The sequence below is a fragment of the Schistocerca serialis genome, chromosome 2 (genome assembly GCF_023864345.2).
Source record: "Schistocerca serialis cubense isolate TAMUIC-IGC-003099 chromosome 2, iqSchSeri2.2, whole genome shotgun sequence".
NCBI classification, from domain to species: domain Eukaryota; kingdom Metazoa; phylum Arthropoda; class Insecta; order Orthoptera; family Acrididae; genus Schistocerca; species Schistocerca serialis.
Window position 1 is genome coordinate 884,913,684 of NC_064639.1, and position 14,653 is coordinate 884,928,336.

Sequence of the window (14,653 nt, forward strand, 5' to 3'; positions counted from 1 at the left end):
ATACATTTTGTTATTTGGAAATGGTGAATGGAGCTGTGGATGCTTGAAAATTGAATGCCAAGTGGAGAAACAGGAACATTTCTGACATATTCTTCTGTTTGAGTTCAATAGAGGGGTGATAGCAGCAGAGGTAGCCAGAAACATTTGCACCATGTATGGCAATAATACTGTTGAACAGAGCATGGCAATAAATTGGTTCTCTGATTTAAATGAAGCTCCTTTTTACATTAGCAATTCTCCATCTTCGTGAAGACATTCGGTGTTTGATGCAAGATTGTCTAAACACATTAAATCAGAAAGATCAACATCAATGTAATTGCAAACTGACAAATGTGATGAACTGTGATCATTCCTTCATTGTGTGACATTTGCACGCAATGGGGAGGGTTCAAAAGTGAGGTGTATGGGTGCCACACACTCTAAGCCAAAGCTACAAAAATCAGCAGGTGGTCATAGGTGCAACTTTGCTTGCTGATTATCAATTGGCTCATGAACAACACTGATGATTCCTATCCTGTATTATTACTGGTGACAGTACATAGTGTATTTATGGTGCCATAAGGAAGCAAGAGGAATGGTTGAGGCCAAACAAAGGAGCAACTCCACATACAAAGATCTGAGCAATGCCACAAAAGATAATGTTATCCACCTGCTGGAACAGCGATGGTGTGGTGTACTACAAATTGCTTCCCCGAGGTGTAACCATCACTGCTGACATTTGCTGTCAACAATTGAGATGTCTTGCAGATACAAACCAAGAACACCGACCAGGAAAACTGCTGAATTGATGCTACTCCACGATAATGCTTGCCAGCTTTCTGCTAGTGACAAAAAACTCTATACAAGAGTTGGGTTGGAAAGTCATCCCTCACCCACTTGATTCATCTGATCTTGCACCCCCAGATTTTGACCCTTGCCACTCTTTTCAAATAACCTTCAAGGAACTTCCTCTCTGGATAAAAATGTGCTCCAAACATGGCTCAACAAGTTCTTCACACGATTTCTGTCGTCATGAAATTGAAAAATTATCCCAGCTTTGGCAAACTGTTTTACATAGTGAAGAAGAATACATTATTGATGACTAAAGTCTCTGTTATGCATATCTTTTTGTGCTTATTAAACTTACCAAAAAATGCTACAAATTTATGTACCAACCCAATATTAACAGTTCTGGCAATTTCTTTTGAAATAATAAACAGTTTACTTAGATTTTTTCCCATCTCTCTTGTTTTGATTTGATTCGTCCTTATACAATGAGCACATTACTGATTCTAGAAGTTACTTTTTAGTGGAAAGATGTTACTTTCTTGCTTCATACAGTTCAAAAAGAAGTTTAAGTCATTTTGTAAAGACTAAATCGCTATCATTATACACTGATCAGCCAGAACGTTATGACCACCTTCCTAATAGGCAGTGTGTCCACCTTTGGCACAGATAACAGCATCAACACATCATAACATGGAAGCATGGAGCCTTGATGGGTCACTGGAGGGAGATGGTACCACATCTTCACACACAAGTCACCTAATTCCCATAAATTCTGGGGAGGGGGAAGATGAGCTCTGATGCCATGTTTAATCACATCCTAGGTGTGTTCAGTCAGGTTCAGATCTGGCACGCTGGGGGAGAGGGGGGGGGGGGGGGCAGCACATGAATTGGAACTCACCACTGTGTTCCTCAAACCACTCCATCATACTCCTGGCCTTGTGGCATGGTGTGTTATCTTGTTGAAAAATGCCACTGCTATTGGGAAACTTGATTGTCATGAAGGGGTATGTGGAATCTGCAACCAGTGCACAATACTCCTTGCCTTGCACAAGCTCCATTGGACCCATGGTTGCCCATGTGAACATTCCAAAAGCATAATGAAGTTGCCACCAGCTTGTCTCTGTCTTGCAGTACATGAGTCAAGGAGCTGTTCCCCTGGAAGATGACGGACAGATCATGTCATTCCTCACCAGGTGACACTGCTATCACTTGGACACTCTTATACTGATAGTAGGTCAGTGGTCATAACGTTCTGGCTGATCAGTGCAGTTATGGCCCAAAATGGATACTTTATGTGGCACAAAGCTAGTATGACGTACTTTCACAATGACTCCTTTGAAAAAGATACACACTGTTTTCTTCCCAACCCAAGTTTGTGCTTCCTTTATACTGAGTACCTTGTTGAACAAGAAACTGAACTTTAATCTTCCTGTTTTATATTTTAATTTTACTGATTGCAAATCCTGCAATTGAAGACATTACTTTAATTAGTCAGTCTGGCTGTAATATGCCAAATTCATATGCACTAGTGTAAGCAACAAATGTAACTAATGCCCGTTAGCTCCCACACTAGATAACATAGTAAAATCTGCCATGTAAAACACATGCTTAATGTGCACTTGATAAAAGGACATTACACAAAACAGCTTGCCTATGTGGAGCTAAAATACTGGTCACAGAACCTATTTTTTGTCATAAAATTCCTCTCGTGTCAACTTCCTCATCTCAGAGAAGCACTTGCATTCTACATTCTCAATTATTCATAAATGTATTCCAACCTCTGTCTTCCCCTTCAGTTTTTACCATCTACAGTTCCATCTAATACCATGGAGGTTATCCACTCATGCTGTAACACTTAGTTCCTTCTTCTTGTCAATGTTTTTCACTTATACCTTTCTTCGCTGATTCTGCAAGGAACATCCTTATTCCTTATCAGTCCAACAAATTTTAGTACCAAATTTCAAACACTTCAGTTCTCTTCTTTTCATTGTACCCACAGTCCATGATTCACTACCATATAATTCTGTGATCCAGATGTACATTCTCAGAAGTTTCTTCCTCCAATCGACCCCTATGTTCTGTATTAATACACTTTTTGGCCATGAATGCCATTGTAGGCTCCCTTATATAATTTTCCTTGTTTTGACTTCCAAGAATTATTTTGCTCTTACAGTAGCAGAATTCCTTATCTTTGCCTACTTCATGGTCATCAATTTTGGTTATTAAACTATTGTTAATCTCATTTCTGTTACTCCACATTACTTTCCTCTTTCTTCCATTTATTCTCAATCCATATTTGGTACTCTCTAGAATGTCCATTCCATTCAACAGATCCTATAATAGGTCTTCCCCTTCACTGAAGACAGCAATGTCATGAGCAAATCCTATCAACAATATCCTTTCATCTCAAATTTTGATCCTACTCTTGAACTTTCTTTTTATTTACTTCATTGCTTCTTTGACATATGGATTGAACAGTAGGGGTGAAAGACTGCATTTCTGTCTTACATCCTTTTCAATGCGGGCACTACATTTGTCTTCCTTCTAATTATTCTGTCTTGGTCCCTGCACACATTGTATTTTACCTGTTTTCCCATAGCTCACTCATGTTTCTCTCAAAATTTCCAACATTTTGCATCATTTAACATTGGCAAATGCTTTCTCTAGACAAACAAATCCTATGAACATGTCACAAAAATTTTTTGAAAAAATTGCTAGGACATCCTCTACCAAATACAGAATTTCACAATGGCTGAACGCTGTAATTGTGTGAATCTTTTTGTTGTGCCTATCATGACTCAGCATCTCCGCTAAATGGTGAGTAGCAAATTTCCTTCTCTAATATTGTTACATTCCATCCTGGAGTTTCCATTGTTTGAATTTTACAATATTATGAGCAGGAAAGTCACTACTCACCATATAGCGGAGATGATGAGTCCCAGATAGACACAACAAAGAGATTATCACAATTAAATCTTTCAGCCATTAACACCTTCGTCAACACTAGACACACACACACACACACACACACACACACACACACAAAACTCACGGAAATGCAACTCACACACACCACACATGACTGCAGTCTCAGGCAACTGAATCCGCACTGCCTTGACGAAGGCCTTATTAGCAGAAAGCTTTACTTGTGAGAGTCTTTCTGTTGTACCTACCTGCGACTCAGCACCTCCACTATATGGTGAGTAGCAACTTTCCTTCTCATAGTATTGTTACGTTCCATCCTGGAATTTCCATTGTCTGAAATACAGAATTCAAACTATTAACATGCTTCCACCCTTCCCACCTGTCGCCTGCCAGTCTTTTCTTGACAAGACATCACTGCTGATTAGCAAATTGTTTTGAAGAGTTTTTATTATTATTATTTTTCTTATTATTTCAATTTGTTATGTAATTATTCTACATATAAAGACCAATGGACTCAGAAATGTCGCAGCTGTCCATGAATAAATTTGTTGTTCATTCCTTCCTATAAGGGTCTCCCTTTCTTCTTCATTATCTTTATGCACCCACCCCCAATTTAATAAGTGCCCTATATCAGATTAACTGATATTTACTAAATACCTGTTATAAATTTTATACTGAAGGAAAAAGTATACAGGGTTTTTCTTTCAATTGACCCTGTGGCGAGAGTGTGGTAGCATACAATATCGCCAATTTAGTTTTCTTCCAATAATTAAATTACTGTGACATCAATGATGCTATGTATGCTTTGATGGTTTAGTCAGGAGCCAAATTTCACTTGTCACACTATCACACCCTGGCTGTGATTGATCTGTGAAGTGGACAACTATGCAAATGGCATTGCATACCAAAAAAATGGTAGTATAAGTCAATGTTGCAAGAGGACACACAAATGTATTAGAGCTTTGGGCGTCAAATGGAGCAAGAATGTTTATTATAAGGGCAGCATTTAGCTACATGCTCTTTCTATTCTTGCTCACATTTTATAACAATTCAGCAAGAAAAGAATTACTTGCAATTATCAAACTTGATGCCATCTGCAACCACCACTCTGCATTTTTGAACAACCGCAGAAGTAACTACAGCCCAGAGCACTTTAGAATCACATACAAAAAGCTTGTTCCATTTTGCAGATGTTTTAGTTTCATGCGATACGTACCCAATAAGCCTGTCAAGTACGGGTTGAAGCTGTATGCACTGTCTGATAGTAAGACATTTTACACTTATAATTCTGAAGTGCACTCTGCAAGAGAGAAACCTGGAAAATATCTTGCATCGAACTAGGAAATTGTGAAGGTATTATCTGAAACCATCAAGGGCACTAACAGATATATAAGTACAGGTATCTGTTATAGTAGTTATTCCTTTAACAAGGCATCTTCTGGGAAACAGGCTAATCTTCATTAGGACACTGGACATAAAAAGACACATGCACAAACAAGAACGAAATATTTGCCGAACAGGTCACAAGAAACTGGAAACTGTCTTTTTGGATTTCATTATGACTTCTGTCTTGTTTCATTCCAAACAAAAGGAAACAATGTTGTGTGTTTCTTACCATCAATGCATGAAACTGATGGAATAAACATGACTACATGTAAGTCTGTTAAAAATTTGGACTGCAGTGCAATCAAAGGTGAAGCAGACACTGTTAATTACATGTGTACATCCTACTCCGCACAAAGGACAATAAGAAGATGGCTACTGGCCTTGTTTTTCCATTATCTGGGTATTGCTGGTATAAGTTCCCAAGCATTATTCTTTGCAAACAATCCAGAAAAAAAACTCAGATGAAGAACATACCTTACAAGCATGGCCTCAGCTCCAATAGAGCGCCTTTTGAAAGAAAAGGCTCAACACACTATTCTACCAAGGGTTATATCAAAGGATTTCTGTCACCTTACAGATCCGCTTCCAAAAGTAATTAAGAGGTGGTTGAAAGGTGCGAGTGGTGTCATCTTTGTGGCGGTAAATAATAATAATAATAATAATATAAGTACTACGACCTGCAATGGTTTCAAGAGATTAGTTTGCAAACAACATTGTTACACGTAATGATTTAAAAAAAAAAGGGGAGGGGGCTATCTTGTTCTTGATAATGACTATATTGTATTTCTGTTTCAATTGATTATGTATTTTTATAAAACTTGCTTTAATAAAGGCCGATGAGAGCACTATAATCTATGGTTAAAATTTATTTATTATTTGTCATTAGAGTAACATTGAGAAAACTTCCTGGAAATTTCACTGTCAGATCTATGGAAATAATTTTAATTTGTCACTGTACATTTTCATTTATTTCACCATGTGTATTTGTGTTCAGATCCTGTTAAATGCTGACATTACAAACAATCTTTCTTATTGCTTATAACCCCGTCTACTAATTTTACCAGAAAATTAAAAAATTTTCTTGGTTCAAATGGCTCTGAGCACTATGCGACTTAACTTCTGAGGTCATGAGTCGCCTAGAACTTAGAACTACTTAAACCTAACTAACCTAAGGACATCATACACATCCATGCCCGAGGCAGGATTCGAACCTGCGACCGTAGCAGTCACCCGGTTCCAGACTGTAGCAGCTAGAACCGCATGGCCACTCCGGCCGGCCAAAATTTTCTTGTTAAATGGTATTTAAAGTTAGCAGAACTGAGTGTTGCATGTGCCCACACTCTTAACTGTCTTCAGCAATGTTCAACAACCATTACTTACCTGTTAACTTACACTTTTCAATTCCTTGTGCATTCATACGACACATCTCAAGGATGAGCCAACTGGGATGGACTGGCAACTAGTGGCTACAGTAGCCACGCAGAAATGCTCTGTACATAGGTAGCAGCTGAATTGCGATTGCAAGTTACAACTGTTTAATTGACAGGTGACAATGCTCAAGGGATATAGTATTCACACTTGACACAAAACATATTTTTTTAGGACATTAACACATGGAAAAATTTCTATTTCAAATTTTCTCTTTGCTTATTTGCTGTGGTCAACTTTTATCACTGGTTTCAACATAAAGATACTAGAAAGAACCATGGTAAACTTTGGAATTAAATCAGTAATGAGTGCTTGAAAATTTATGCATTTATTACATTACAATGTGTTTACACAAAAACTATTTTAATGAAGTTTCTCAGTCATCATAAAATATTTTGGCACAAATTGCCTGAAAAGAAAAATTCCAATATTTATTGCAGCTGTCCAACTTTTAGTAAAAATCAACAGCATCTATTAAAACTTTTTTTATGTCACCTGAACTGCGACCAAATATTTGCCATTATATTGGAGTAACCCATGGACTCTAAAAAGTTACACATGCAACGCAAGTAATGTAAGTGGAAGAGATTATCACAGCAGTTCTACATACTGTCAAGAGTCTTGTTCATCCAGCATTGGGACCAATAATCATTTAGGAACATTCACAGAGACCATAACAAAACATGTCACATGTCTGTTTCTGATGTCATCTTTTCAAAGTCCCATTTTCTCCCTCAAGCATAGATCATCTCTTCATCCATCCAAATCCCACTGGCCAGCAATGTCTGCAATTCATACACACTAAACAAAAATATCACCCAATAATATAGCAACATTTAGGAACATGTTACCATCAAACAAAATATTTATAAAATTACTAAACTGGTAATGACAAATGTAAAGCTATGCTCACTTTGAAGGTCTTTTACTGCTGTATTATTATATCTTTGTTCTTCCACATTGAAATACGTGTACCATACACGAAAGTACTGGTACCTTCACCACCCGTAAATCAAGAATGCTTATTCATGCTCTGTCTATACATCAGTCACATTACACAAATCACAATCAGTTTTTGAACTGGCTTCCTGGATGAAATTTTACATAACCTACTATCAATGCCCCTTCCATTTGTAAGACATATGAGCAATGGACATGTGGCACACCAATGAGACCTAACCTCTTCTTAGCTGTGACCAAGCTCTGTGCACTGAATTTTGAAAAGCAGTCAATAAGATGGGCTTTGCCAAGCCATATTATTGTCATACATAAAATTTTGATATATCTGCACAGCTATTGGGAGCCATGTCGCCATCATCACTTCTCAAAGCTGTTGATGTGGGTGTGGGAGAGGAAACTCACACTGGAAACAACCAACATGGCTGCACACACATTCAAGTACACTATGTGATCAATAGTATTCGGACACCCCCAAAAACATATGTTTTTCATATTAGGTGCACTGTGCTGCCATCTACGGCCAGGTACTCCATATCAGTGACCTCAGAAGTCATTATACATTGTGAGAGAGCAGAATGGGGCGCTTCGCGGAACTCACCGACTTCGAACGTGGTCAGGTGATTGGGAGCCACTTGTGTCATATGCCTGTAAGCAAAATTTCCACACTCCTAAACATCTCTAGCTCCATTGTTTCTAACGTGATAGTGAAGTGGAAAAGTGAAGAGACACATACAGCACAAAAGCGTAAAGGCCGACCTTGTCTGTTGACTGACAGACCACCAACAGTTGTAGAGGGTCATAATGTGTAATAGGCAGACATCTATGCAGACCGGCACACAGGAATTCCAAACTGCATCAGGATCCACTACAAGTACTATGACAGTTAGGCGGGAGGTGAGAAAACTTGAATTTCATGGTCGAGCGGCTGCTCACAAGCCACACATCACACTGGTAAAAGCTGAACAATGCCTCACTTGGTTACGGAGCGTAAACATTGGAAGACTGAACAGTGGAAAAATGTTGTGTGGAGTGATGAATCATGATACACAATGCGGTGATCCGATGGCAGGGTGTGGGCGTGGCAAACGGCCAGTGAACGTCATCTGCCAGCGTGTGTAGTGCCAACAGTAAAATTCAGAGGTGGTGGTGTTACAGTGTGATCGTGTTATTCATGGAGGGGGCTTGCACCCCTTGTTGTTTTGTGTGGCACTATCACAGCACAAGCCTACATTGATGTTTTAAGCACCTTCTTGCTTCCCATTGTTGAAGAGCAATTCGGGGATGGTGACTGTATTTTTCAACATGATCGAGCAACTGTTCATAATGCACGGCCTGTGGTGGAGTGGCTACATGACAATAACATCCCTGTAATGGACTGGTCTGAACAGAGTCCTAACCGGAATCCTATAGAACTTCTTTGAGATGGTTTGGAGTGCCGACTTCATGCCAGGCCTCACCAACCGACATTGATACCTCTCCTCAGCGCAGTACTCCATCAAGAATGGGCTGCCATTCCCCAAGAAATCTTCCAGCACCTGATTGAACGTATCCCTGTGAGAGTGGAAGCTGTCATCAAGGTTAAGACTCAGCCAACACAATAATGAATTCCAGAATTACCAACGTAGGGCGCCATGAACTTTTAAGTCATTTTCAGCTAGATGTCCTGGTACTTCTGATCACATAGTGTATAATACCTTCCAATACTTGTGTATTCTCCTACGTAAATTGAAATTTTATGGGATTGATGGCATTGTCAACCAGTGGTACAAACAGAAACAGAAGAAATGATAAACACAGAATTGTTATAAGGGCAGCATTTAACTACTTGCACTTCCTCCTCTTGCTCCGGTCACTGATGTTTGATGATAAATCAATGAGGAAAGAATGACTTGCAATTATCAAACTTGCTACCAACTGTAACCTCCACTCTATATTTTTGAACAACTGAAGAAATAACTGCAGCCCAGGCCAATTTACAACCACAAACATAAAGCTTGTTCCATTTTGCAGATGTTGTGGTTTTGAGCAGTACATTCCCAACAAGTGTACCAAGTATGGTTTGAAGTTGTGTGCATTGTGTAATAGCAAGACATTTTACACTTGTAATTTTGAAGTATACTGTAGGAGAGAGAATCCTGTAATATATCTTGCATCTAACCAGCCAACAGATATTAGGAAGGTATCAGCTGAACCAATCAAGGGCACTCACAGTAATATAACTATTATAGTAGTTATCCTTTAGCAGTGTATCTTCTAGAAAATGGGCTAACATTCATAGGGACACTGAAAAAGAACATAAAAGAAATTTTTGCTAAATGGATCGCAGGAAAATGGAAACTGTTTTTTCAGATTTCAAGATGACTTCTGTCTTCCCTCATGCCAGATGAAAAGAAACAAGGCTGTGCTTTTCCTGCCATCAGTGCAGGAAACTGATGGTACAGATACAACTAAAAACAAGTCTGTTGTAAATTTGGACTACAATGCACAACCATAGGTGGAATAAATAGATACCGGTGAAAACAGGCATAGTAATAGCACTTAATTTGTGGTTATAATTTATTTATAATTTGTTGCTCAAGTTGTGCTGAGGAAACTTTCTGGAAACTTATCTGTCAGATATTCTGTAACAGTTTAATCAGCTCATGTACATTTTCATTTATTTCATCTTGTATATTTGTATGCAGATTCTATAAAATAATTAAGAATAATCTTCCTTATAGTGCCATCTAATAATTCTACCATATTTCTGTTAAATGATATTTAAAGTTAGGCTCCACTGAATGCTGGACAAACCCACTGATGTAACGTCTTCAACGCATTTTTGCAGGGTTAAATGTTCAACGACCATTACTCACCTGTAAAATAAGACTGACATTATATGGATGTGTTGTGTCTGTCCTTTTGGACATGGTCAAAAGAACACGCAGCACGCATTCATATAATTTGACGGATCCAGCTGGGCAGTGGATGCACCATCTTCAGTGCGGGTGCACAAATACATCTGACCTCCTGTGGGAATCTCAGATCGAACATGGAGGAAATAGGCAGGGATTGTGGATAGGAGGTGCTCGATGGGAGTGTGGATCAGGAGTGACATGTGCCGAGACAGTCTATGCAGTTGCGATAACACTGTGTCATGGATGGTGCAGTGGTTACCATACCTGAGTAGTAAGTATGAGATCCCACGTTCTAATCCCGGTCCAGTACACATTTTCACTCATCCCCACTGATTCTGCATAATGTCCCAATGCAGCTGACAGCAGTGATCCTCTCCATTTCCTTTCCTTTTTTCTCCTCTCCACCTTCAATTTACATATAAGATTGACAAACAAGGTGCATCTGAAAAGTTCAGTGAATGGTCTCAGAAAATGAAGCAAACAAGAGTTACAAACAAAATACATTTACTGGCACTTAAAACTACTCACTGCCAGAGACAACACACTTCTAACATTGACTGTGAAGCTTTTGAAACTTTTAGCCAATGCTTCTAGTCCAATCACTCAACCCACTGTCATCACATGCTGTTGGACATCCACATCATTATAGGAGATGAAACATGGTGCAAACAATAGAATCTATGGACCAAGCAATAGTCAGTGGCATCATTTTCATCCTCTTCCCTGCCTCCCTTGGGTTGAAATTAATGATACAGCAAGTCCTTGCAGTTGAAAAAGTCGATCAACAATGGTTTAATCTTGGATTTTGTCAGCTGACTTTCCTTGGGAAGCAGGTACGATGATGAGCACCATGCCATTGACTGTCATTTGGTCTCTGCATCATATTGGTAGCACCAGGTCTCATCTCCTCTGATGATGATGTCCAACAATGCACAACCATGGTACTTCTAGTGCTTCCCCAAAAAGGGTTTGCCGACAGTTTGCAACAGCTTTACAACCGATGTTACAAGTGTGTTGTAGCTGATTGTGATTAATTTGAAGGTGAGTAAAGATGTTTTGTTTGTATCTCTTGTTTCGTTTATTTTCTGAGATCATTCACCAAACTTTTCAGATGCACCTTGTATTTCAATTCCTTTTGCATTTCCACAATTTTTGTATGATGACACATCTCAATGATGAGTCAGCTGGGGAGGACAGACTACTGGTTAAGCCACAGTAGCCATGCAGAAATGTCCTGTCCATAAGTAGTAGCTGAATGGCAATCTACCATGATATGTTACCAATGTTTAGTTGACAGGTGGCAATGCTCAATGCATGTAATACCCACAGTTTTGACAAAATGTATCTTTTAAAAGACATTGATAAGGAAAACATTTCTATTTTAAATTTTCTCTTTGCTGATTTCTTGTGGGCAAGCATTATCACTGGTTTCAACATGATGATGCTGTAAAAAACTGGGGAAAACTTTGGAATTAAATTTTATTCACAAGTCCTTGAAAATTAATGCATTTACTACACTAAAAAGCATTTATACAAAAACTGTTTAAATGAAGTTCTTCAGTCATTGTAATAATTTTGGCACAACTTAAGTGAAAAGAAAATTTTTCAGCTCCATGTAATCCTATATTTGTCTCAGTAATTTAACTTTTAATAAAACTGAACAGCAACTAGTTGAACTTAATTTTTATGCCTCTTGAATTGCAATTAATTTTTTGTCTCTGTGTTCTAGTACAACATGAAATCTTTACATTACACCGTAAGTGTTTAAGAACATGCAATGTTAGTGGAAAAGAGATTATTATGATACTTCTATATACCATCAAGATCCTTGTTTGTTCAATAGTGGGGCCAACAATTGTTTAGGCTACACTCACATAAACCATGACAAAACACATGTGCTTCTGTTGACATATTTACAAAGTCACATTTCCTCCTCTCAAGCAGAAATCTTCTCCTTGTCCACTTGAATCCCATAGCCCATCCACGTCCTCATTTCCTCCATAGAACTGAAAAAAAAATCACATACCACCCATTAGAAACATGTTACCATTAAACAACATATTTATAAAAATTACTAAACTGATACTGTGACAGATAAACAGCTACTATCATTTTGAAGGGTTCTCACATCTATATTTTTAACTACATTTTATATGTTCAGCATAATGTCCAGCATGCCTCAAAACTGCTTAGTCCCTGGGCAAGTGTGTATTTTAGTCAGGACACTTCCACTAATTAGTAACCCCTTTAAAGTTTGAAAAAATTGTATCAGAACTCAATTTATTGGATCATTCTTTTATTCTGAAATGTGTGTACCATACAAATAAAACTTTTGTGTGTGAGGCTGCCATCTTAAGCAACTGTGAATCAAGAATGTAGTTATGCTCTGTCTATATGTCAGTCACATTAAATAAATCATTATCAGTTTCTAAACTGGCTTCCTAGATGCATTTTGACAAGCCTCACACAGATGAGAATATTAAGATCCTAGTGGTTAACTGCCAAATTATTCCAACAGAGTGGCAGAGTCTGAAACGCTCCTGAAAAGCAGTGAATCTTGCACAGTACTAGGTACAGAATGCTGGTTGAAACCATAAATTGATAGTAGTGAATTTTTTTGAAAAAATTTTGAATGTATGTCGAAAGAATAGGTTAATGGGAAATGAAGGTGGTGTATTTGTCACAGTAGACAAGAAACTCAAATCCACTGACACAGAAGTTGAAGCTGCAAGTGAGACTGCTTGGGCAAAACCCAGTATCAGGAGTTGGCATAAAATGATAATTTGATCCTTCTATCATCTGCCAGATGCATCTCCTGATGTAACTGAAAACTTCCATACACTTGTAGGTAAGTTCCCCAGTCATACTGAAATCAACAGCAGAGACTTTAATCATCAAATAGTTAATTGGGAAAATTACAGTTACATCAGTGGTCGGTGTGATAAGACATTCTGTGAAACTTTACTAAATGCCTTCTGTAAAAACTACCCAGAATAGATAGTTATGAACTCCACTGATGACAAAACTATATTGGATCTAATGGCAACAAATAGACCTGACCTCTTTGACGATGTCCCATCAAACCGGTTTCAGTGACCATGACACAGTTGTCGTAACAATGATTACCAAAGTACAAAAGACAACTAAAGCGAACAGAAAGATATCTGTGTTCAGTAAACTGGATAAAAAAATCAGTAGTGTTGTACCTCAATGAGGAATTTGAAACTTTCTGCACAGGGCAGAACATTGTAGAGGAACTATGGCTCAAGTTTAAAAGAATAGCTGAGCATCCGCTGGATAGATATTTACCCATTATAAGAGTTCATAATGGGAAGGACCTTCCATGGAATACAGTCCCTGTAAGGAAACTTCTAAAGAAACAGAGACTACATCATAATAGGTGGTCAAACAAAGCATAGGACTGAAGATAGAGAGAAGCTGAATGAAACATGTTTGGCTGTCAAGAGGGCAATGCGTGAAGCCTTCAGTGACCGTCACAGCATAAGATTGTCAAATGATCTTTCACAAAACCCAAAGAAATTCAGGTCATGTGTTAAGGCTGTTAGTGTCACTGAAGTCCTTACCCAATGAGACAGGAACTGAAATTGATGGTAGCAAAGAAAAAGCTGAAATCCTTAACTCATGTTTCAAATGTCCCTTTTTACAAAGGAAAATTTTGGAGAATTACCCCCATTTTAATCCTCATACCACTGAAAGATGAATGAAATCAGCATTAGTGTCAGTAATGTTGAGAAACTGAAATTGTTAAAACTGAACAAAGCTTCAGGGCCTGATGGAATCCGTATCAGATTCTATATTGAATTTGTGGCTGAGTTAGCACCTCCTTGAACTATAATCTACTGTAGATCCATTGAAAAAAAAAAGAACATTCCCAGTAGTTGAAAGAAAGCACAGGCAACAAACATCTATAAGAAGGGTAATATAAGTGATCCAGAAAACTACTGTCCAATATCATTGACATAGATTTGTTATAGAATCTTAGAACATATTCTGGGCTTATACTGAAAACTTTGGATCAAGGTAGTCAGGTAGACACAGTATTTCTTGATCTCCTAAAAGCATTTGACTCAGTACCAAACCTACTCTTACTGTCAAAATTTTGATCAAATGAGGTATCAAGTGAAATTTGTGACTAGATTGAGGACTTTTTGGTACGTAGGATGCAGCATATTATCTTGGATGGAGAGTCATAAGAGGTAGAGGTAATTTCAGGTCTGCCCAGGGAAGTGTGTTGGGACACTTGTTGATCATGTTGTATATTAATAACC

General features: G+C 38.2%; 1 protein-coding gene across 2 annotated transcripts in view; it reads right to left on the reverse strand.

The window, feature by feature from the left end:
• Window positions 1–6,923: 6,923 nt before the first annotated feature.
• Window positions 6,924–14,653, reverse strand: part of LOC126456176 (speckle-type POZ protein B-like) — a 76,471-nt gene continuing 68,741 nt past the window's right edge. The window contains exons 3-4 of one of the 2 annotated variants that reach the window (XR_007585366.1): window positions 12,182–12,370; window positions 6,924–7,292 (exon numbers count right to left, since the gene is read on the reverse strand). Coding sequence is in view for 1 of the 2 variants with exons in the window: in XM_050091930.1 (XP_049947887.1) it covers window positions 12,301–12,370 (70 nt within the window). In the remaining variant the exon portion in view is untranslated. Of the gene's footprint in view, window positions 7,293–11,926; window positions 12,371–14,653 lie in introns of those variants that run through there. The other variant, XM_050091930.1, reaches the window with a different exon arrangement.